This window comes from Galleria mellonella, unplaced genomic scaffold (genome assembly GCF_026898425.1).
Source record: "Galleria mellonella isolate WM207_F2 unplaced genomic scaffold, CSIRO_AGI_GalMel_v1 utg159, whole genome shotgun sequence".
Lineage (NCBI taxonomy): Eukaryota > Metazoa > Arthropoda > Insecta > Lepidoptera > Pyralidae > Galleria > Galleria mellonella.
This window is the reverse complement of record NW_026442004.1, coordinates 4,049,369-4,074,475: the sequence shown is the minus strand read 5'-3', so window position 1 is coordinate 4,074,475 and position 25,107 is coordinate 4,049,369. Positions and strand designations below refer to the sequence as shown.

The 25,107-nt window shown below is 34.8% G+C and overlaps 1 protein-coding gene and 3 non-coding genes across 4 annotated transcripts; 2 read left to right on the top strand and 2 right to left on the bottom strand.

The window, feature by feature from the left end:
- Nucleotides 1–1,267: 1,267 nt before the first annotated feature.
- On the top strand, nucleotides 1,268–1,338 carry Trnag-gcc (transfer RNA glycine (anticodon GCC)). The gene has a single exon. It is a non-coding gene; the product is annotated as a tRNA-Gly (tRNA).
- Nucleotides 1,339–4,876: 3,538 nt separating this feature from the next.
- Trnag-gcc (transfer RNA glycine (anticodon GCC)) lies at nucleotides 4,877–4,947 on the bottom strand. Its single transcript has one exon. It is a non-coding gene; the product is annotated as a tRNA-Gly (tRNA).
- A 2,174-nt stretch (nucleotides 4,948–7,121) lies between these two features.
- On the top strand, nucleotides 7,122–10,045 carry LOC128200154 (acrosin-like). The gene is made up of 2 exons (XM_052892590.1): nucleotides 7,122–7,265; nucleotides 9,466–10,045. The coding sequence occupies exons 1-2, from the start codon at nucleotides 7,215–7,217 to the stop codon at nucleotides 9,979–9,981; spliced, it is 567 nt and encodes a 188-aa protein (XP_052748550.1). The 5' UTR covers nucleotides 7,122–7,214; the 3' UTR covers nucleotides 9,982–10,045.
- Nucleotides 10,046–24,625: 14,580 nt separating this feature from the next.
- On the bottom strand, nucleotides 24,626–24,744 carry LOC113519106 (5S ribosomal RNA). The gene has a single exon (XR_003402303.1). It is a non-coding gene; the product is annotated as a 5S ribosomal RNA (ribosomal RNA).
- Between the last annotated feature and the right edge of the window lie 363 nt (nucleotides 24,745–25,107).

Here is a 25,107-nt window from a genome sequence, read left to right as displayed (position 1 = left end):
TGTTGCCATTCCTGAGGACTCAGACGTTATTCCTCTGTACCCAGTAAATGCACGCCATATCCCACCCTTCAAACCAAAACACAGCCATGCAAACACAGCTGCTTTACGATCAGATCTTTACCTGCGTTAATTAGTAAAGTAATCCATATATGTAATACAAAAGTCTATTGCTTGGGTACCTCTGACCCATTCGTGTTTCGACCGTGAAGCAGCTGTTTTTCGGTTTGAAGGGCGTAATTTACTGGGTACAGAGGAATAACATCTGAATCCTCAGGAATGACAACGCAAGGGGGGTTATCATGGGCGAAACAGTTACTCTGTTATGTCCATGGTACGGCTCATGTCATGTTACTACTTTCCATCAGGTAGGCTGTCAGCTTGTTTGCCATACTAAGTTGTATAAAAAAAAACACAGCCAGTAAACTAAGTACAAGTCTCATTTAAAATTATTATTGTTGTAAAATATAATAATTTTGAAGATTACCTATACTTCTATTCGATTCTGATTGCGACAGTCAATTTTGACTCGAGTTTATGCTTCCAACCAGCTGTGCTAACATAGTTGCTTCACTTTGCAGAACAAAATATATCTCAGAAAATAAAGAACGAATGGGGAAAAAGATTGCTAGTAATGGGTAAATATGGGTAGTGGTCTAACAAGTCCATCGCTAGCAATGTACCAGGTAAAACTTCACGCGGTTCCCCCTGGAATTGTTTTTTTAATTCCTATAAAATTCGTCACGAGGGACTAATTGTCTTGTTTCATCAACTATCATCCATCACTGGTGCTCCGCCAGTGTTACCAATAGCGTAGATGGGCTTATTATTTAATTTTTACGCATTAAAAAATAGAAGATTTATTTTTTACAATTACAAACATCCAAACTTGAGGGGAATGTTAGTAATGGGATCTAACAACCCTATTGCTAGCAACGTACCATTTCGGGTCGCTTTCTACTTGGTTTCCCTTAGAATCATCGTGGTTATTTCTTTACCAATGCGTCATGCTGAACCAACTGAACTACTTTCATTCTCACCTGTCATCCCTTGCTAGTACCCCGCTAGCGTATACCGTTAGCATAGACAAAATTACCATTCCATTATCATTCAATTAAAAAAAACGGTAAGCAATATTCGTTTCTCTTGTTGCGTAGTGAGCAATTTAAAAATAATTGCGCGCGCGCATCTTTACTGTTACATTAACAGTAAACACCTTTCTAAAAGGTCACGTTCTAAGTGAATAGAATTATTTTTTACTATGCCATCAGCATCGATGGTTCAGTGGTAGAATGCTCGCCTGCCACGCGGGCGGCCCGGGTTCGATTCCCGGTCGATGCATCGACTTTTTTAACTCGATATATTTATAATGACTAGTTGGGATAAAAGGTTCATTATGTCCTTTTCCATTCATAAAACCATGTGTATATTAAATTTAATGACTTTTAAGAGATAACAAAATAAGAGATAAATTTACATTCATCAGGATACGAGTAATTATTAACTGAACGGGATAAAAAGTAGTTAGTAGGATATTGAATACCCTTCTTTTTCCTACCTTTTCTCTTATAAACAGTTGGAAAACGAGCATACGGCTTACCTGATGGTAAGTGATTACCGCCGCCTATAATCGCCCACAACACCTACGACATTGTAGATGTGCTGCCGGCCTTTTAAAAAGGAATATGCTCTATGGAATATGCCTACCCTTTGTTTGATTGGGCACCTCTGTCCCATTCGTGTTTCTAAAGTGAAGCAATTGTGTCTGCATGGCTGTGTTTCGGTTTGAAAGGTGAGATATTGCAATGAATTTACCGGCTACAAAAGAATAACACCTGAGTCCTCAGGAACGGCAACGCATGGTGACGCCTATAGACATAAGCAGTACCATGTCCATGGTACTGCTCATGTCTATAGGCGACGGTTACCACTTTCCATCAGGTAGGCCGTCAGTTGTTTGCCATTCTACATTGCATAAGAATAACTAAATAGTACATATACACAAAATGTTATTACGATTGATTGATCCTTTAAAATATCAAGAAGCTCTAAACAAACAAAGTTAGTTTCACGTTTATAATATCACTAGCTTTTACTCGCGACTTCGTCCGGGTGATCGGGATTCTCTCTGATTGCAATAAAAAGTAGCCTATATTCTCCTTTGTTCCATTTCAGGTACTGCCTGTACTCGTATACCAAATGTTAAAGTGATTAATTAAGGCGCTAATAGGTAACCAACAAACTCCCTTTCACATTTATATTTGCATTAATAAATTATTTATTTAATGTGTTTATATATGTACATAATAACTTATATGACATGACGATTATTTAAAGAGCATAATAGAAGAAAAAATAGAAACCTAAAGAGGAAGCGGAAGACCGAGAAATAACTACATGAGACTGATATATAAAACTAGTTGTCATTTCGTATAGGGAGGTCAAAGATATGGCCTGTAATAGAGCTGGGTGGAAGCAAATACATGAATTACATACCAGAGTGAAACTTTGTACAAAAGTCGATTGCTTGGGTACCTCTGTCCCATTCGTGTTTCAACCGTGAAGCAGTTGTGTTTGCATGGCTGTGTTTCGGTTTAAAGGGTGGGATATGGCGTGAATTTACTGGGCACAGAGGAATAACATCTGAGTCCTCAGGAATGGCAACGCATGGGGGGGTATCATGGGCGGAACAGTATACTCTGTTATGTCCATAATACTCATGTTTGGGTATTATGGGGAAGGCTAATGTTTAACAGTGGACAGTTAACGGCTGAAATAAAAATAAAAAAAAATACAGAGGTCAAGTGTAATGTGACTGAGTTATCTCAAAATGCAGAACAAATTAAAACGATAAACGGCCAAAAGCAATATCATTTGATGAAGCACTATTACTGCTAAGAGCATTAATCTCCTTGGTTAAATGATCCCATTATCATATTTCTGTCTTTATAGACCATTTTGACACAAGAATTAATTTCAGCAAAACGCTACAGACGTTATTTTTGTTGATATCCTACGCAATTTAAAGTTCTCGATTGGGGTCCCCGTACGTGGAAGCGCAGTATGGGATGTCTCTTAATAAGATGGAACAAACGAACAATTGAAATTGTACCATTTTGAAAGCATTTCGTTCGTTATTTTAACTTCATCTTCGTTCTAGTTTCTTTTGGCTTTAAATATTCTTTTTATAACATAACACAGTGGGCAAACAGACTTGCAGCTCACCTGATGATCAGTGATTACCGCCGCCCGTAGGCACTATCAGAGAAATTGCAGGTATGTTGCCAGTCTTTTAGGAACACATATGCTCTTTTCTTGTAGGTTTCAATGTTGTATCTGTTTTAATATACTGCGAAATTTTGTTCTGAAGTTCTTCATCATGTCAACCCTTAATCCCCCGCTACTGAACATAAGCCTCCCCCTTGGGGGGTTTTGCCACGCTTGGCAAGCGCATTAGTAACCGCAGTCAGGCTTTAAAGATTATTTAAGAGGGACGCTAGTGCCCATCCCTCGCCGTCCCTTATTCGTCTTTTACAACACCTACAGGAAAGGAAGGGGTGGCCTATTCTATGCCAGGACCACACAGCCATCCAAAGTTCTTAAACACAAAAAAAATTAGAGTTTTTGTACATATGTCCTCTGCATATGAACCTCCGTCTTACTTATATTTCTGCTGTGGATTTTGAAGTTTTTTTTTTTGTAATGGGGTGAAAATGAAATGGTACGACTGCCTGAGGTATCCGTATACTTTGGCGGAGCACCAGTGTCGAATGACGGATGCAGATGAAGGTAGGTCACCCATAGTAGTTATAGCCTGCGCTAACGGGATACACTGGTGGAGCACCAGTGAAGGATGATAGATGAGAATGAAAACAGGCCAGTTAGCTCATCATGATGAATTCATCAGGAATTAACCATGATAGTTTCCAGGGAGAACCGCGAGGAGGTCGACCTGGTTGGCTATATTGCTAGCAATGGGATTCTCAGTCTCCATTACTAACAATCCCTTTCTCCCCCTACACCCATAGTGGTTATTATCATCATTATCGTCATATCAGCTATCAACTGTCCATTGCTGAACAACATGGACCTTCCCCATAATATTACATATAATAATTTTACCAGTAGTTGCCACTCTTGGCAGACGGGTTGGGATATGTTGACTATTAAGTTTCCTTAATCGTCACTTACAACACCCACGGAAAAGGAAGTGGTGACTCATTCTATGCCAAGACCACATGGTGCTTTAGTATTTAATTCACCAGGAATTAACCACGATGATTGTCAAGGAGACCGCGTGGAGGTCTACCTAAGACACCGTATATTGCTAGCAGTGAGATCGTTAATTCCCATTATCAGCAATACCTCCTCCTCCAGATTAAAGGTTTTTTGATTGATGATAATGGAAAGGTAACCCCGCCTGCGCTCACGGTATACGCTAGCGGGGCACCAGTGAGGGATGATAGGTGAGGATGAAAGCAGGTCAGCTAGCCTGTCGTGATGAATTCCACAAGAATTAACCATGATGGTTTCCAGGAGTACCGCGTGGAGATTGACCTGATAGGATATCCAGTTTAAAGAAGAAGAAGAAGTTGTAGAAATTACAGGAGGCATAATATCTTAATCTTCAGGAATGGCAACGTATAAGAAGTATCATGAGCATGGCAGAGTACTCCATCATATCCATGATACTGTCATGTTTATAGACGACGGTTACCATTCCAACTCTCATAAAAAAAAATTTAAATAATTATACTCAACTCACTTTATATTTCTACTAATTGAGATCGGTTTTCAAAACTATAACAATAATAACAAGCTTTCTCTTTCAGTTTCATGAAAACTGAAATAAAAAAAAACAATATTTACTCAAAAAGACTGCATCGACCGGGAATCGAACCCGGGCCGCCCGCGTGGCAGGCGAGCATTCTACCACTGAACCATCGATGCTCATGAATTCCAATTACAAATTAGAGATTTCTATACGTGCATTCTATTAAATAATCACGTTTATGTTAAAAGTAATGCAATGCAAATAGTCTGCTTACAAATTTATCGATAATTTTATAATATCGACACAAACACAACGCATCGTTTTAAATAATATTTTTAAACAATAATAAATTGACAAATGGGTACATAAATAGATAGATACTCATATACATGGGGATTATATCGAAATTCTTTCCTAAAAAGAATTCGTTTAGAACAAAATGGATTTTCGGACATTTCCCTGAGGTGGGGGATAAATTTCCCATCTATTTACGATTGACACACTGTGGGCACACTCCACTGACCCCTATCAGCTGTCACTTAGCCCAATCAGAGCAAAATCATCGATAATAAATTATTTAATGAAGTCTGTAACTACGCATCACTAGCGTAAAGTAGTGACGGGCGCAACTCAGCAGTTGCAGTGCTGATGCAACCTCCTGTACGATTATCAATTTCTAACATTACATTTTTTTTTTAATTACTTAATAAGATAGTGAAAAGATTGACAGAGGCAATTTATTTCATAGACATTTTATCATAAAAGTTGCAATAATACTGTGAAGTGTAAAATGAAATGCCCTGTGGTGTCGGCATAGAATAAACCACCCCTTCATAGCACACAGCACAGATAATATTATACTAGCGTGGGTGTCGTAGGAGGCGACTAAAGGATAGCGATAAGACCGCCCATTGTTTTCTCATTGTGATTATTTCTTGTAATTATTTATATTTATAATAAGTTGACTATTGTAATCTTTTGGAGGAAACAATAAAGAGTATCTATCTATCTAATAGTCGAGTGATGGGCGGCAATGTCCCTTTTTAAACTTTACCAAAGCCTAACTGCGGTTGCTAAGCCGCTTGCTAAGCGTGGCAACTACTGGCAAAATATAGAACTAACGATACGGCATTAAAAACTATAGCAAAAAAGTATTCCTTCCTAAAAGGCAATCACCACACCTGCTATTTCTCTGGTATTGCAGGCGTTAGAATTGAGATCGATGTGGCCAATAAAAAAAAAATTGCTAATTGAAAACTCTCTTTTTAACCCCTAACGAAAAAACAGGAATGTTATAAGTTTGATGTGTCTGTGTGTTTGTGTGTCTGGGTATCTATCTGTAGTATCATAGCTTCTAAACGAATGGATAGATTATAATGCGGTTTTTAGTTTAAGAGCTGACGTGATCGAGATGATTTTTAGCTACAATTTATGAAGTATTTATTTAGTGTTCAGGCGTTTCTAGATCGTCAGCTCCTTTTATATGATTGCTTGTGTCAGGACTTTTTTAAAGTAAGTTTTAATAAATTTCTGGTAATTTGAAGGTAGCGTGATCTATCTACTACATTTATACAATATGAGTATGTGTATATGTGTATGTGTGTGTGTATACTGGTATATATACCCAGCGCGATGCGTTTTTTTTTTTTACATTGGAAATAATTAAGTACTATGAACTATATTTTTTAAACTAATAATAATGAAATGGTAACCTCGTCAGCAATAATAATAATAAAAATAAAAATAATAAAAAAAAAATAATATTATACACAAAAAAAAAGATGTACACAATGAGTATTTATAGAGAAGGTGCATATACAAAAGTTGGCCTTATCGCTGGAGGCAATCTCTTACAAACAACCTGACATTCAGGGGGGAAAGGGATTATTAGTGATGGAGACTGAGAATCCCATTGCTAGCAATATACCCAACCAGGTCGACCTCCTCGCCGTTCTCCCTGGAAACTATCATGGTTAATTCCTGATGAATACATCATGATGGGCTAACTGGCCTGATTTCATTCTCATCTATCACTCTTCACTGGTGCTCCGCCAGCGTATCCCGTTAGTGCAGGCGGGGTTACCATACCATTTTTACCCATCAAAAAAAAAACTGACATACAACATCCACGGGAAAGGAAGAGTTGGTCTCTTCTATGCCGAAACCACACGACTCTTTCGTATTACGTACTGCAAATCTTTCTCATTGCCACACTAGTCGTACTTCCTAAATATCAGGGCTAACATTGCAATAAATAATCATTTTATTTCACTACATAATTATAACTGATAATACGTAATCCTTATCAGTAGAGGACGTGATTTTATTTAAATTACAAATTATATTACATTACAAATTCCCCAGTAACCGAATTATATTTTGCAACATATGATATATAAGCCAACATGTCATTTAAAATATCAAACATTGCTGATTGAGCACAATGGTTAATCGGGAATCGAGGATACTCGCCGCTTTACTGGTCGTTTTGCAGGTAAATTATTTTGTTTTATATATACATACATATATATTTTATGTCGTATGGTCCCGGCATAGAATGGGCCACCCTTCCCTTTTTTGTGCGTGTTGTACTAAGAACTAAGAACTTAATGGTCGATGGATGGACAGCAGCGTCCCTCTTAAAGTTTCACCAAATCGTAACTAATGTTGCCAACCCGTCTGCCAAGTGTCGCAATTCCCTAACTGCCAGAGTATTAGGGGGGGGGGGGGGGGTTATATTCAGCAATTGACGGTTAACAGCTAATATGATGATTACATATAATTTACTACATATTTATATACTATAATTTATATCTAATATATAAAATTCTCGTGTCGCGGTGTTTGTTATCAAACTCCTCCGAAACGGCTTAACCGATTTTTATGAAATTTTGTCTGCATATCGGGTAGGTCTGAGAATCGGCCAACATCTATTTTTCGTAACCCTCAATGATAAGGGTGACCCACCCCTAAATATTATTTTTTATTTTTTGACATTTTTTTTTATTTTATTTTATTATGATTTAGCATTGAAAAATACATATAGATTCAAATTTTCACGTTTTTACGATCAACCCCTGTTGTTTAATCGCTATTTTTATATTCCGCAATAGGGTTGCAAGATGACAATCGAATAAAATAATCGAAGTACGATACATTTTCATGTATAGTTCTAGAAATAATGTTTATGGTAAAACAAGGTTTACCGAGTCAGCTAGTATTTATATGAAATATAGTACTCCTTTGATATGTGTATATTTAGTTTTGCTAACAAGTTGTTAAACTAATCGCTGTTTTTAATATATGTTTATATATATATGTATATAAATGATTTGCAAAATCTATTCTTATTGATAGACAGCTAGTCGTACATTGTAACAGAAGTTTCAACACTAGTTGTTCACTGATTCGTTACGTATTCGTTTGATACAAATGTGTTTTCCTATAAGAATTTGCAAAACCCTTTTTTGGTGTTAACTCACGTATAAAAGAAAACCCTTTGCAAACTTTTATGTTCCGGCTGTGCCTTTATTTGTCAAACAGTCAGTTTCTTTCTGTATTCTTAAAAGTCCCCGCTGGTTAAGAGTAGGTACTTTTAACTGCAAAAGTAGGCCAGAATATGTTACTAGCTAAAAACTTTAACCTTACCTTGTGGTTCTGGTTTTTTAACTATTAAAATAGGGTGCAAGTCAACCTTTATACCACGCTAAAGGTATTCGACCTGAAGGTATAATATGGTATAATTATTCTTTCCGTATCTATATTGTCATGTCAAACATGGACAATGACGCAGAAGGAAAGAAAGATGCTTGAGGCATTCGAAATGTGGACATGGAAGAGAATGGAAAGGATAAGCTGGACAGAAAAACTAACGAATGAGGAAGTCCTGAAAAGAGTGAACGAGAAAAGAACATTAAATAAAATAATAGAGAATAGAAGAGGCAAAATGCTGGGCCACCTTATACGACATGACGATTTTTTAAGGGCATAGTAGAAGGAAAATTAGAGGGCAAAAGAGTAAGAGGAAGACCGAGGAATAACTACATGGGACAGATAAAAGAAACACTAGGTGTCATGTCGTATAGGAAGGTCAAGGATATGGCCAGGGATAGAACTGGCTGGAAGAAGATGCATGAATTAGTTGCACCGACAAGAGTAAACTCTTAAATGAAAAGAGAGATCTATATTGTCATAATTTATCATCATCATCATCATATGAGCCATCATCTGTTCACTGTTAAATAGACTTATTCCTACTCGGTAGTTTTGCCAGTAGTTGCCGCGCTTTGCAGTCCGAATGGCAACCACAGTTAAGTTTTGGTGATGTATTATTAAGAAAGATGCTGCTGCTCATTTCTCGACTATTATTATTTACCGGTAGTATTTTTTACATTCAATTCAACTGCTCCTCCCCCCCCCCCCCCCCCCCCCCCCCACGTGAAATGTTAGAGCACTAGCAGTATACCCCGTAAAGTCCACCCAAGAAACCAGTAATAAATTAATTCTTGACTTCTTTATGAAATTTTTTCTTCTTTCTTGAATACGTTATGCTACGTCTATGATTCAACTTTAATCATTCTTTGATAGCCCACCAATTTATACATACCAATAACACAGGCGAGGTTACCATTCTGTTTGCATCAGCTAAAAATCGACCTTTCACATTATTTAATTCAATAACTTTCATTTTACAGGTCAACAAAGCGTGCTGTCAATATGTACCTCCTACAGTCCCCACAACACCACTTCCTAATCCTCCGGTTCCACAAATCGGCCAGCTGATCCTGCCGGCCATGATCGAACCCACAGTACAAACATTCCAACCACCTTTCCCGTATCCATCTCCGCCTTGTCCGTGTCCACCTCCCCCTTGTACATATCCACCTCCCTCTTGCTACCCCTTACCACCTCCACCTAGTTTTCCTACCTATCAAAACCAACCTCCACAAGTAATTATAATAGACGAAGGCTCTGGCGATAACAATATGGATATGCTTTATCTGCTCTTAATAGCTTCTAAAGGAGGTGGTTTATTTGGAGGTAATAAAGGTGGATGCGGCGGCGGATGTGGATGTGGAAGCAGGTGCGGTGGTAATTGCTGTAACGGAGGTGGATATGGGTACAGTTACGACGGTGGATACGGATCAACGATGCCGCCAATATGTTTAACCATTACCACTACGTCGTCTGACGCTAGTGAAAGCCAATAATTATTATCCTGTTATTTACTTACATATGTTAAATTCGTGAAATATATTTGTTTTTTTTTTATTATTTTTATCTTATTTATTTATTCCTAGCCGTTTCCCGTGGCGTTGCTCGCTTCAAACTATGTAGTTTCCGTATATCATTCCCAACGGAACTCTTCACTCCTATCTTATATTGTATTATACACTTAAATGATTATAACGTATCTAATACATTCATAAAGTTACAGTCAATTCAACTGATCTGTTATTTTATAGCATATGTGATTCTTTAGATTGATATAACTTTTTTATTTATGAACCGATTGAAATAAAACAAGCACTAAATGTTAAGTGGAGTAAATTGCCATGTAGTCTCGGCATAGAATAGGTCACCCCTTCCTTTCCCGTGGGTGTCGTAAGAAATAAATAAATAATAATCGACTAAGGGAGGGCGAGGGATGGGCAGCAGCGTCCCTCTTAAAACATCTCTAAAGCCTAACTGCGGTTGCCAACCCGCTTGCTAAGCGTCGCAACTTCTAGTAAAAACCCCCCAAGGGGGAGGCTTATGTTCAACAGTGGGCATTCAAAGGCTGATATGATGATGGTGAATATATAATATCGAAATGAAGCATCCGATCGAATTTATTTATTTATTTATAAATTACTCATCACACTTACAGTGTCCCAAAACGTGTAGTGAGTCATAGGTTTATTTTACAAACTTAAAAATTTTAAACATTTAAAAATATATTTAATTAGTCATTAAATATATCAATATCTGGCTGCTGAGCAATCAGAGAATTGAGCAGAGAAATAGCCTGATAAGTGGGAGCAAACTGAGCAGTACAGGTGCGAACCGGCGGTGCCGATAGTAGTCGACAAGCACGCCATCGCATGCAGCGGCGGGGTGCGTACAAAGAACAACGGCTGAGAGTTGCAGGATTATCTATTCCGCCGTTGAGCAACCGATAATAGTGCATCATCAAATTACACTTTCGCCTTACCTCGTGCGTTTCTAGACCTACCATACCGGATACGAACAGTAATATGAATGTAAATATCTCACATTTTAATATTGAAATAGGCAATGACCTTTTTTCCGTCGTAAATATCCAGAGAAACCCAATATATAAATATCAGAACAGTAATCTATGCGTAAATCTAGGGGTTATGAAAAAAAAGCTGGTCAAGTGCGAGTCGGACTCGCGCAACGAGGATTCCGTACAAAAACATCAAGTTATTTTTTTGTAAAGTAACTACAAATTTACGTTTTTCGGATTTTTTTTTTATTTATACAACATAACATTACTTCTTGCTAAATTTCATGATCCTAGATCAACGGAAACGTCCTTATAGGTTTTGATTTCCTTTGCAAATGTCAAACATGCGATATAAATGCAACATAAAGAGCCGTATCTTTTGATTGCATCGATTTAGAAGCTTGATTTTTTCGCTGCTTCAAGAGGTTGCAGACCTGAGTATATGATATTAATTTCAACTCGAATTATTTTTTTATACAACTTAGCCATGACAAACAAGCTGACGGCCCACCTGATGGAAAGTGGCAACCATCACCTATAGACATGAGCAGTACCATGGACATAACAAAATATACTGTTTCGCCCATGATAACCCCCATGCGTTGCCATTCTTGAGCTATATCCTACCCTTCAAACCGAAACACAGCCATGCAAACACAACTGCTTTACGGTTGAAATACAAATAGGACAAAGGTACCCAAGCAAACGACTTTTGTACAAAGTCTCCCTCTGGTATCGATACCTCCACGCGTTCCTAAAAAAGAGTCTTGCAGACGGACGGACGGACGAACAACGAAGCGATCCTATAAGGCGACTTCAAATAAAAAGAGATACAAGATAAACTCTCTATTTAATTGTGAAAATCAAAATCAAAATCGGTTTAAAAGTGATAAAGATATCATCTAACATACATACAAAAATCTTTTTGTCATACATTGTGAAAGCGTCCGACCAGTTTCATAAATTTATGACTGAGTGTACCTTGTACCTTATATGTCGAACTATATAATTAGGTATATCTAACAAATATTAAATATATATATCCGTCAGTATTCTACGACTGTGACGATATATTAAAAAAAAAACAAACTTCAATTGTGGCAATACCAGTTATTTGCATTTAAAAAGTAAATTACTCAACAGGTTTTACTAAAATTTTTACGTAAACCAATCTGTAAGTATACTCTTTCAGATAAAAAAAAAATCCAAATCGGTTTACAACGGACAGAGTTATGACGTAACAAAAATACAAAAAGTACTAATGAATTCAAAACCTTCTTAATTTTGAAGTTGATTGAAAATACATTGCATGTAACTCGATAAACAAAAATAGTGTAAAGTGTGATTGATGAAAATCCAATAAACCCTTTATGTCGGTCACAAATAAAGATAAAATAGATGGCAACCCAGTATGTATACATCGTAATATATTTTCAAACGATTTCATAACGGAAGTTCTCAATTCGGTTGTATTTTTTTTTCTGTGTCATCGTCATCATCATTTCAGTCATTATCCATTCACTGCTGAACATGTCTCCCTCACAGACTTACATAACTACTAGTACATAAGTACTAATAAAAATAAACAACATTCCTGGCCCACCTGTATCCACTAACTCTGACTGATAGTGTCTTACAAGAAAAAAACCGATATCAATTGTGACAAAACTAATTATTTTTATTTAAAAATTAAACTACTTAAGCCGATTTTGATAAAATTTCTATTATCAAATCTGTAAGTATATCTTTACAAATAAAAAAATAATTTTTCAAATCGGTTTAGAACTGACGGAGTTATGAGGTGATAAACATAAAAAAAAGAAAAATACAACCTAATTGAGAACATCTTTTACTAGAGGGAGACTTTGTACAAAAGTCGATTGCTTGGGTACCTCTGTCCCATTCGTGTTTCTACCGTGAAGCAGTTGTGTTTGCATGGCTGTGTTGAATCGGTGTGAAGGGTGGGATATGGCGTGAATTTACAGAGTACAGAGGAGGAGAATAACACCTGAGTCCTCAGGAATGACAGCGCATGGGGGGTATAATGGACGAAACAGTATACTGTGTTATCTCCATGGAACTGCTCATGTCTATAGGCGACGGTTACCACTTTCCATCAGGTGGATCGTCAGCTTGTTTGCCATTCTAAGTTGTATAAAAAAAACTTTCTTTTTGAAGTCGGTTGAAAAGTAGACAATTATTTTGTTTATATTTATTAAGATTAAACAATTGAACTAGTAATTATTAAACAATATATATGTAATTAGTTTTAGAGGAGGCTTATTTTTTATTTTTTTATTTATTTATTCATTAGTACAAAAATGTGTACATGGCGGATTCAATGCTAAAAGCATTCTCTCTCAATCAACCATAGGGAAGTGTCAGAATACTCGAATGCGGTACTACTAATTATTGATATACCATATATACATACTAAAATTACATATATAAACGAATAAATATATATGAATAACAAATATACTTACACATATATGATATATACTATATTATACACGAATTTGGGAATAATATAAAGCACTTACTGCTCGGATAAAGATAAAAAGTGAGCGTGAACGCTTTTCTTGAAAGACGGTTTAGTCGATAGTCTCTTAATGGCATCAGGAAGCGCGTTCCAGAGTCGTGAAGAATGTAGGAGAAAAGAGTTTGAAGCGTAACCAGTACAGTGAGAGGGGAACGATAATTGTTCACCCAGTGGACAGTTTACGGCTGATATAGTATAATATTTATAATATTAGTAAAGATAATTCAGTATAATATTTCAAAATAGAAAACGTATACAACCACTTTGTAATATTAGAATTTTAATAGCATTTTTCTTGAGACGTATAATAGAATTATATCCCGGGTAAATTCCCTAGAGATTTATCCTGTAGCAACAGTCTGTAGCAACATATTACCGAGTACATAATAGACTTTATAAATTTATAATAATTTTATATAATAAAATGATCTAAGAATAATTTAATTAATAAATAAATAACTTTTTTTATAATTCAATGAAAGTAACCTTTATTTTTTGTAATCACCAAAAAAATTCTTTCAACGTTATTTTTTTTCTCAAATTTATAATTTGCCAGTTTTAAAATCTTTCGAACTAGAGTTTCCAGCCTATAGCTATAGTTTCTTTGTAAATTGACTTCTGTGAAAATTAAAATAAATAACAAGCCATTTTATTACATACACACATTTATACATATCTGTCACGCCTGTCTCCCATTAGGGTACACAGAAACAATGGTAGACAGAAAAAAATCAATAGAAGCATGCCTCTTTTCTATTCTATAACTTTGTATTAATATAAAATTTTAAAATTAAAACTGCAAATTTTCGATAATTTTCATTTCTTTCGCCAAATTCTGTATAGTTGAGGCACTATAACTTCTTTTTATTTCACTGTTTGTTGATTTCTTACGTTACGTTATTTTTTAAGTTTTAATTTGTGACATACTTTATTATTTTAATTATTTTATTATCTGACTATTTTATTATTTATTTCACTTAGCAGTATAGACGTCGCAGAATACCTTGTAATACCCACGGTAACGATACTCATACATTATACTCGTATTCCTGAGAAATTTCACTGTTATCACATCCCACCCTTCAAACCGAAACACAGCCATGCAAGCACCGACAGCTTAGTGACGTAAATACTCAAGCAAACGACTTTTGTACAGTCACCATCTGGCAAAATGAGTTATGATAACGTACGTGTGCGACAACCCTAAGAACCGTCTCGCGTAACACATTTACTCGAGCTGCGACTACATCGCCACAGTGACGTAACTGTTGCAACTCGCCAACCCTAGTTCCTGGCGAAAAAGTTTTCATGCATAAATTTATTTTCGTAAAAAATATATGATTTCTGCAACTCCTTATAATAACAGAATAGGAATATATACAGAATAGGAAATAGAGTTTTATATTAATATAATAATAATTTACCGTGTGGTCCCGGCATAGAATAGTCCATCCCTTATTTTCTCATGACTGTCGTAAAGGCGACTAAGAGAGAGCGAAGGACGGGCAGCAATGTCCCTCTTAAAACATCCCTTAAACCTAACTGCGGTTGCCAATCTGTCTGCCAAGCATGGCAACCCCCCCAAGGGGAGGCTTATATTCAGAAGTGGAGAGTTAAAGGCTAATATGATGATATAATTATTATCAACTCTTGGAGTCTTAATAGCTTAATCAATCATAGTGGAAATTGACATACGTAAAGCATTCACGGGGAAGGACTTGGGTCACATTATTCTTTGGTTACCGGTCGACCTAAAATAACTAGCATCTTATAAATTAACAAGTATGATTAAATTTGTAAATACAATAATACATAAATTAAATTTATCAATACAATAATGCATTCTGTGTCATATATAAACGAGGTTTATAATTAAACTAGCCATATTGACTATAGACAATACGTGAAAGGAACTATGTTCTAATCTATGTTGTTACTTGCAATATACAATTAGAATTCTCATTAGATACCTGGTGAATAAAGAATTAAAGATTACAATGTACAAAGGCAGTTGTTTAAATTAATATACGCGTAATTCTAAACCATACACTTCATTTCATTTATTTATTCAATAACAATCATACAATTGTGTTTGAAATAAATTACAGTATTTTATAAACTAAAAATTAAAGAAATAAACAATAATGTCAATTAAAAAATAATACAAAAAATAAAAAAAACAAAATGATAGCTTATAATAGATAGTAGATAAATTACTTTTTTTTTGTGCAACTTAGAATGGCAAACAAGCTGACGGCCCACCTGATGGAAAGTGGTAACCATCGCCTATAGACATAAGCAGTACCATGGACATAATAGAGTATACTGTTGCGCCCATGATACCCCCCATGCGTTGCCATTCCCGAGGACTCAGGTGTTATTCCTCTGTACCCAGTAAATTCACGCTATATTCCACCCTTCAAACCGAAACACAGCCATGCAAACACAACTGCTTCACGGTTGAAACACGAATGGGACAGAGGTACCCAAGCAATCGACTTTTGTACAAAGTCTCCCTCTGGTGAAGTACTGTGAAGTACTTGTCATAACAAAATTAAATTACTTGTCAAACACACAATTAAAGCACTACGCTCGATAGAAACATGTAAGGTACCTATTATAAGTCTTATTACGTAAATAGATACCTATTTATTTTATAATAATTATTATAAAAAATATTGTGTTATATCACTTATTGGTTATTTGATTAGAATTATTTTGTTTCATTTTGTTTCCATTAGTATAACAAATAAAATTATAAATATGTAGTTATGTATGACAGCTTAACTAATCACTATGAAATAAGGCAATAAACATAAAAATTAAAATCAAAAGTTGTTATTTTATTTGAATCGAGTTTGGTCAATATATAAACATAAGAGTTTCTTTATGAATAAATAAGTTTAGGAATACCTCTATAAAGTCATCGGGACCGTCACCGTTTCACCAACATTAGTTACTTGCGGTTCTACTTTGCTTGGAATCTTCGCAAACAGCCGATAACAACACCTCGGGGCGCCCTAATCTTGGGTACAAATCTGTTAGTGGTACCCTCGTGTGACATAGAACCCTTTGTTGGAACTGAAATGGAAAATGGCAAGTTATTTTCACTTTGATTATTTCTTCGTTCTTAGTGATAAATCTATTTAGATTTTATTTATTAAAATATTTAAAAAAGGAATAGTCAAATTTAAATACTACTACTAATAACTAATTGAGGTTTCTATGCATAGTTTGTATATTGTAATCTTTAATTCTTTATTTACCAGGTTTCTAATGAGAATTCTTACTGTAGGTTGCAAATAACATCCCATAGACTAGAACATAATTCCTGTAACGTATTTTCTATGACCAATATAGCTACTTTAATTATTAAACTAGGTGTCTACAATGTGTCTACATACTACACGGAATGTATTAACAAATTACATTTTTCGAATATTTGGAAAAGAAAATTGTGAAAATAGTCCAGTCGTTCTCCAGTTTCATTTTTGTTTAAAAATTAAGATAGTGGTTTACAAAAAACCGATTTTAAATGTAACAAAATCAATTGTTATAATTTAAAAATTAACTTCTCATCTGATTTTGGTAAAATTTCTAAAGGACCAATCTCTAAGTATATTTAGATAAAAAAAAACTTCTTAATCGGTTTACAACTGATGGAGTTATGAGGTATCAAACATAAAAAAAAACCGAATTAAGAACGTACCTCTTTTTAAAGTACATTAAAAAAAACAATTTCTATATCAAATATGTACTTTTTTTTTACTATTTTAAGGGCTTTTAGCTTTTTCAGGTATATCAGTCCTATTGTACCCTGAACTGATTTCTCAAACAAAACTTTATCTACTTTCCCTAGACGCGGAAAGAGAAGAATTAATGGGCATCAATAATTTACAGAGATGTTCAAAAATTTCTGGTTTAAGTTCAGCTAACATAGATTGAATAAGACCAACATTCAATTTATTTAATTTTAATATGTACTTAGTGAAGCTTTAAAAAATCTGTTTTTGTTGAAGGTGACACGATATGGTTGTTTACTTTACCTTCCCTTTATTGTTCCGAGCACTGGGTCAGATTATAAAGATTATGAAGGGCGAATTTATATAGAAACAAACAAATTCTTAAATTTTTCAAATTAACCTGTCAACAGAGACGTGTTTTTGTATGGAAAAAAAATAAACAATATGAATTGCAAATGCAAATTGATTTCATTTCAATCTGTTGAGCCATCAGTAAAAACACCCAAATATTATTTTTAAAATTTGGTTTAATTTTTTATGATGTTTTTATATATCATTGCAACCGTTGACTGTCCATTACTGAACATAAGCCTTCCCCATACGGGGAGTTTAACCAATAGTTGCCACGCATGGCAGGCGGGTTGGCAACCGCAGTTAGACTTTTAGAGATATTTTAAGAGGGACGCTGCTGGCCATCCCTCGTCCTTCCTTAGTCACCTCTTACGACACTCACAGGAAAGAAAGGTGGCCTATTCTATACGGGGAACACACGACAAATTTACTCGCTGTACTTTCAATTAAATTCAAGTACAATTAATAAATTATTCATTACAATTCGTATCTATATACACGAAAAGGTACGAATTGTTGTAAATTATAGAGATTACCTTCAGAAAACATTTCATGCAAACGAGGTGACGCTCGACTGTTTATTTTAGTAGAAGTAGCTACGCTACTTGAGCGAGCTTATTGCTTTATTTCAAGACGTAATGAGTTAGCCCTTGTTTGGAATTTAGAGGCAAATTTAAAGTGGGATTAACTGCGTATACGACCATACTTTAGACAAAATCTACACTTACTGTTACCATCATATCAGCTGTTCACTGCCCACTGCTGAACATATGCCTTCCCTATAAAGAAGGTCTTGCCAGTTGTTGCCACGCTTGGCAGGCGGGATGGCAACTACAATTAGGCCGGGAGAAAGGGATTGTTAGTAATGCGGATTATCAGTCCCATTGCTAACAATATACCCTCACAGGTCAACCTCCCCGTGGTCCCCCCTAGAAAGCATAGTGCTGAATTCTAAGTGTATTCATTACAATAGGCTAACTGACCTGCCTTTTCATCCTCACCTACCATCCCGCACTGGTAGCGTATACCGTAAGCGCAGGCGGGGTTACCATTCCATTATCATTCATTAAAAAAAAACTACAGTTAGGGTTTGATTATGTTTTAAGAGGAATACTACTGCCTATCGCTCGACTATTCAATTTTCTAAGTCGCTTCTTACGACACCCACAGAAAAAAAAGGGGTAGCCAATGAAACAAAGTATAAATATCTTATTGATTTTAGAAAATATAATAATAGTTTTAAAATATCGTATGTAAATAACAATATAACGCTTTTGATTGTATCTGTAATAAATAAATTTACTACTGTAATCTATCTATAACGAGAAATTATAATAAACAAAAGCAGTGAACAAGCTGACTTAATTAACAATATCTAAACATTATCGAAGACTCGGGAATGAGAAATATCCGCTCCAATCAAATTCAGGAGGTATTGCCGTTAGTGAATTAGAAGTAAAGTTGCTAGAAGTGATTATTTCTACATAAATAAAAAAAAAAAACAATTGTCCAATGTACGTACTCGCATCACTTAACGGTCCACCTGTTTGGCTAATCCATTTTTTTTGTGTTTGTATTTTTTTTTATCCAACTTAAAATGGCAAACAAGCTGACGGTCCACCTGATGGAAAGTGGTAACCGTCGCCTATAGACATGTGCAGTACCATGGACATAACAGAGTATACTGTTTCGCCTATGATACCTCCCATGCATTGCCATTCCTGAGGACTCAGGTGTTATTCCTCTGTACCCAGTAATTTCACATAATTGTCAAGACAAGGTTTGAATAAAAGAAAATGTTTGAAAAATCATAATAAATTATAATAATAATACGTGTAATTGTTTATTTACAACAATTTTAATTTTTTTTACCACATAATTAAACTTCTGTTTTGCCAAAGGATGACTGGGAGAAAATGCTGTATATAGTATTAAGTCCGCCTTTTGTACCAGACATTTTTTTTTTGTAGTGTGATCAATAAAAAATAAATATATATATAATAAGTGAAAAATTTAAAGTATTATATACACAAATAAAATACAAGCTTGTTGAAAATGCTTTTGTATTTTCTGCGTCCTCTTATAATTTCGTCTACAAATAACAAATATAGAATGTATTTATTTCGAAATTGCTAAAATTACCGTCATTTATCAAAAGGGTACAATAAATACAAGTCGGGCGGATACCATCTTTCATCTCTGGCTTTCTTACAGTACAAATGGGAGTCACGAAGTGCTGGAGTACTTGAAAGTGTCACATACGCCCTGCTATATTTCACCTGTTCAACGCTTGCCGATAATATCATACAAACATGAAAAGGTTCAGTGTAGGTAATATCTAGCAATATCTATATATTGTAGTTAAAATATCTATACATATATAGGCCCAATAACAGATATATTAGATATCAGTTATCCAATATATATTAACCAAAAGAAGAACACGCTCGTAATGAATTTAGATATTTAACTGGTATGGGCGATGGCGCAATGGGTAGTCATATCCATCTCTAAAGGTAATACGTTATACATGATTTAGGTAATGTTTCTGTACAATACAAGAATTATACCGGAATTATAAGAAACATATATTATAACCCGCCATGAACTAAATTTTTATTTCAAACATCTGGACGAGTAGCGGTCTTCCGCCTTGCTTTTTATGTAAGTGCAAGGCACTATCTTTCATGCACAACCACTCTTTGGAATCAATTTCCAGCAGCAGTATTTTCGAACCGATACGACGCCATAACCTTCAAGAAAAGAGTATATTTCTTTTTAAAAGGCCAGCAGTACACCTGCAATGCCTTTTTGGTATTGTGGGTGATCGTGGGCGGTGGTAGTCGCTTACCATTAGGTGCGCCGCATGCTCGTTTGCCCCTGTGATGTAAAAAAAAATTGTAAAGATTGTATTATACCAAGTTTTATTTTTGTGTGGAGTTTTTATTTTAACATTTTCATTTTACCAAGAACTACATTTACAATGACAAACCACAATAGAATCAGTACATCGTTTGTCGATGTACTTATTGATTGATAGTAGATTTTTAAATTTAGAATGCGAAATTAAAAAAATTGTTTTTCTACGTAATTTTTAGTCAGAAAAAAATATATGTATGTAAAATTAATAACGACTAAGTTAATTAAATAGAAAAATATTTATGCAACTTGTTGAAAGCTTAAAACACAAGGTTAAGTACAGCGAATCCATAAAATTTAACTAACAATAAATAAAATGTCTCTTCTAATAAAATTGACTATTTTCTGATATCTGTGAAGTTAGTTAGCTTTGAAATTTGCCATTCCGATTGGGGTTGTGTCGTGCGAAACTCGACATTGGGTGGGATTAAAATTTTACGGATACAATTTTAATGGAAAAGTGCTATCGTGATTAATATGGGTTTCAAACCATAGGAGCGTATGTACAAGCAAAAATTATTCTACACATAAATGTATATACAATTACTAGTTTATATAATACATATTTGCTTTTACCGGGATATATTCACTGAGCAGCACCAAAAATACCATATGTCCTTCTCTATCCCATATAGTACATATCTACGCTTTGTAATCTATGTATGTCCTATAACTGGACTTTTTTTTACTTATTTTTTATACTACTTAGAATAGCAAACAAGCTGATGATCCACATGATTGAAAGTGGTAACCATCGCCTATAGTCATAAGCAGTACAATGGACATAACAGAGTATACTGTTTCGCCCATGATACCCCCTATGCGTTACCATTCCTGAGGACTCAGGTGTTATTCATCTGTACCCTGTAAATTCACGCCATATCCCACCCTTCAAACCGAAACACAGCCATGCAAACACAACTGCTTTACGGTTTTAACACGAATGGGACAGAGGTACCCAAGCAATCGACTTTTGTACAAGGTCTCTCTTTTACCGGAATATATTCACTGAGCAGCACCAAAAGTACCATATGTCATCCTCTATCCCATATAGTACATAACTATACTTTGTAATCTATGTACACGTATGTTACATGAATGAAATACACGGGAGTGACAGTTTACAAGGCTCTCGCGTCATTGTTTCTTTGCTTGTCAATTACTTTATTTATTTTTCTTGTTTCTGATCGAGTAGGCATCATCTTTTTTGCATTGCCATACCTATATTAATAAAAGAAAATAACAATTTTGATTTGCCATTTTTAATTTACAAACAAATTATCCCAAAGTGATCAGTACATGTATATAACACTAAATGTAGTTGGTAAGAGGTAAGAACAAGTAAAAATAAACTCACATTCATATTTATAATAATAGTAAGGATTTACCTTAAAATTACACGTAGTACATAGCAAAATTGGCTTTAAATTTGGCTCATTGCTAAAAATAAAAGCTTAGATTAGGTTTAAGTTTAGGTTTAAGTTTTAAACCAAGAGGTTTAAGGGGTACTAAAAAATCCAGATTTTTTTAATTTTTTTAATGCATGCTAATTAAATTAAAAAAAAATATATAGATAGAGAATCGAGTCTCAAAAACAGGTCGACTTTTTGGTGGCTAATTAGCTGGCTCGCTTCTTTATCAATATTTTATATATTTATGCACATAATGTATTCTTATTAAATTATATAATAAATAAAATGAGTTTTTACACATTAAAAAGGCGTAGAATTTATAAGACAAAATAAATATAAAAGTTGTGAAGGAATCACTCATAACTATTTCTTACGCAAAATTATATTAAAAAGTTGATCCGCTTTTATATAGATAGAGTGTGAATGTGAGTGAATGTCGAAGCATTTGTATGGAGACACTCTATCTATACAGTCTAAAGTTAAAAGAATCTCCATGTACACTACTACAGAGTTGTTTACAAACTATTTTACTCTATATTTTGAAGCCCGCAATATGTATATTTCCATTTTCAGCCGATTCAAAAAGAAAAAAGTTTACAAGTCGATTATTTTTATTTTTGTTACCTAATAACTCCGTCAATTATAAACCAATTTGAAAAAATATTTTTTTTTATCTAAAAGTAAATACTTATAGATCGATCCCATAGAAATTTTGTCAAAATCGAGTCAGTAATTTGCTTTTCGATCAAAAGAACCGGTTATGCCAAAATCGAATTCGATTTTTTTCCACACAATCTTAAATTATGAACAATTGTGACTGTCTTTGTACAGTGATAAAGCAAGCTAATTCAAAGAAATGAGACCGCCGACTGACACAATTAAAGTAATGGACCATTTCGCATTTGGTTTGAGTATTGCACTTCCTTCATTTGTTTCTTCCTTCCCTTGTTTTTTTTTTTTTTTTATTAACAATATGAATAGATCTAATATTTCTACCTATATAATATTCTCCTCTAACCACACAAGGTTAGTATAATAGCTAGCATATTTTATTTTTTATTTTACTAGATATAAAGTAACAAGTTACAATCTATAACATTAAAAATATTTATATAAAAACATTAGTATGAACTAGATTAAGACCCAGACAGGTGTACACAGCATGGTTGAAGCAGTTGTCCAACAGTGTTCAACTATTAATTATAGTATAAAGTATAGAGGAATAACATCCGAGTCTGATTAGTAGAATTAAAATTATTCACTTGTATTAAAATTTCTCTGTGTGGTCCCAGCATAGAATTCTTTTCTATATAAAAAGGGTTAGTAAGGGGTTTTTTTTTCTGTATAAAAAACCCCTACAGGCCCCCTGGTGGGCCTATGTTCAGCAGTGGACAGTTAACAGCTTAAATTACTATTTAAAATTATTTTATATTCTAACAGCACGTGCAATAAAAGTTCGCCATCCCTGACCTAGAAGCTCAAATAGCTTTTAATCAATAAACAAACTTTGTTAAAGTTAGTAGCTCGAATTAACTAGTTTAGTATAATTGAATATTTACAGTGCCTACGTCTCGTGGTAGGTATATGTGGTAATTTATCATTCACAAGACAAACCATAGCACTAAGTTAGTTCCGTTAGTACACTTTAGTAAGTTAAGTTCAGACTCAAGTGTATAAGGGTTTTTTTTATTTATTTTGTAATTGATGAAAATGGGATGGTAGATGGTAAATATCGGTGTACGCTGGTGTGGCGCCAGGGTATGATTTTTTTATGGTGAAAATTTAATGGCAACCCCACCTGTGATGATAGTATACGCTAGCGAGACACCAGTGAAAGGTGATAGTTGAGAATGAAACAGGTCAATTAGTGCATCATAATGAATTCATCTTATGCTCGAAGTTTCTTTTGGTGATAGAATCTGAAACGAGGATATCCGCAAAAGAACCAAAGTAACCGACATAGCCCGAAGGATAAGCAAACTGAAGTGGCAATGGGCTGGTCACATAGCTTGAAGAACCGACAATCGGTGGGGAAGAATGGTTCTTGAGTGGCGACCTTGTATGGGCAAACGCAGTGTAGGACGACCCCCCACTAGATGGAGTGACGACCTCAAATACATTGCAGTGAGTCAATGGATGCAGGGGGCTCAGGATTTTGAGATTTATAAAAACTAACGTACAGTTATTGTTTTTTACATAAATAAATAATTTACTGTTGTGTTATGACTTAGTGACATAATATTATTAATTATATTTACTAACTGTAAAGTAATCGTCAAAGTCGATGCCTAATAAGTATTTTTCTTTTTTGATGAATGAAAATGGTATGGTAACCCCGCCTGCGCTAACGGGATACGCTGGCGGAGTACCAGTGAAGGGTGATAGATGAAAATGAAAACAGGCCAGTTAGCCCATCATGATGAATTCATCAGGAATTAACCATGGTAGTTTCCAGGGAAAACCGCGAGGAGGTCGACCTGGTTGGGTATATTGCTAGCAATGAGATTCTCAGTCTTCATTACTAACAATCCGTTTCCCCCCATGCATAATAAGTTAAAATATAGCTTAATGAATATATTCAAAAATATAATTAAATTGAAAATTATTCCCTTTTTGATGTTACTACTTTATAAGGAAAAAAACCTGACCTCCAAAAAAAGCCAACGTCACGCGGTGTTCCCAGGCGGTCACCCATCCAAGTACTGACCGCGCCCGACGTTGCTTAACTTCGGTGATCGGACGAGAACCGGTGTTTTCAAAGTGGTATGGACGTTGGCAATACACTTTATAAAAATCTACATGCCTACCTAACAATTTTATAATTTAACTACTTTATTTATATAATAAAATTATAATGAGATGTCTATAAGACTGTTTATTATTATTTATTTATACGAAGACTTATGTATATTGTGTAAATATCTCTAACAAAGAAATAAATATTAGATAAAGAGCAAGTAAAAATAGATTATTTCACTTGAGCAGAAATGTATTAATAATGAATTTTGACGTTTGGCACTTTCATCTTCTATGAAGATATACTCGTATATTAATATGGGCCATGCTCTTTGCCTGTCCAATTTTGCACGAATTTTAAAACAACAACAACAACAAAAAACGGACACTTCTATTGTCGTAAC

Bases quoted from the DNA above. Each gene is read 5' to 3' on its own strand.
- LOC128200154 (XM_052892590.1), top strand. From the start codon at position 7,215: ATGGTTAATCGGGAATCGAGGATACTCGCCGCTTTACTGGTCGTTTTG. The intron at 7,266-9,465 runs GTAAATTATTTT...TTCATTTTACAG, and splicing joins CTTTACTGGTCGTTTTGCAG to GTCAACAAAGCGTGCTGTCA.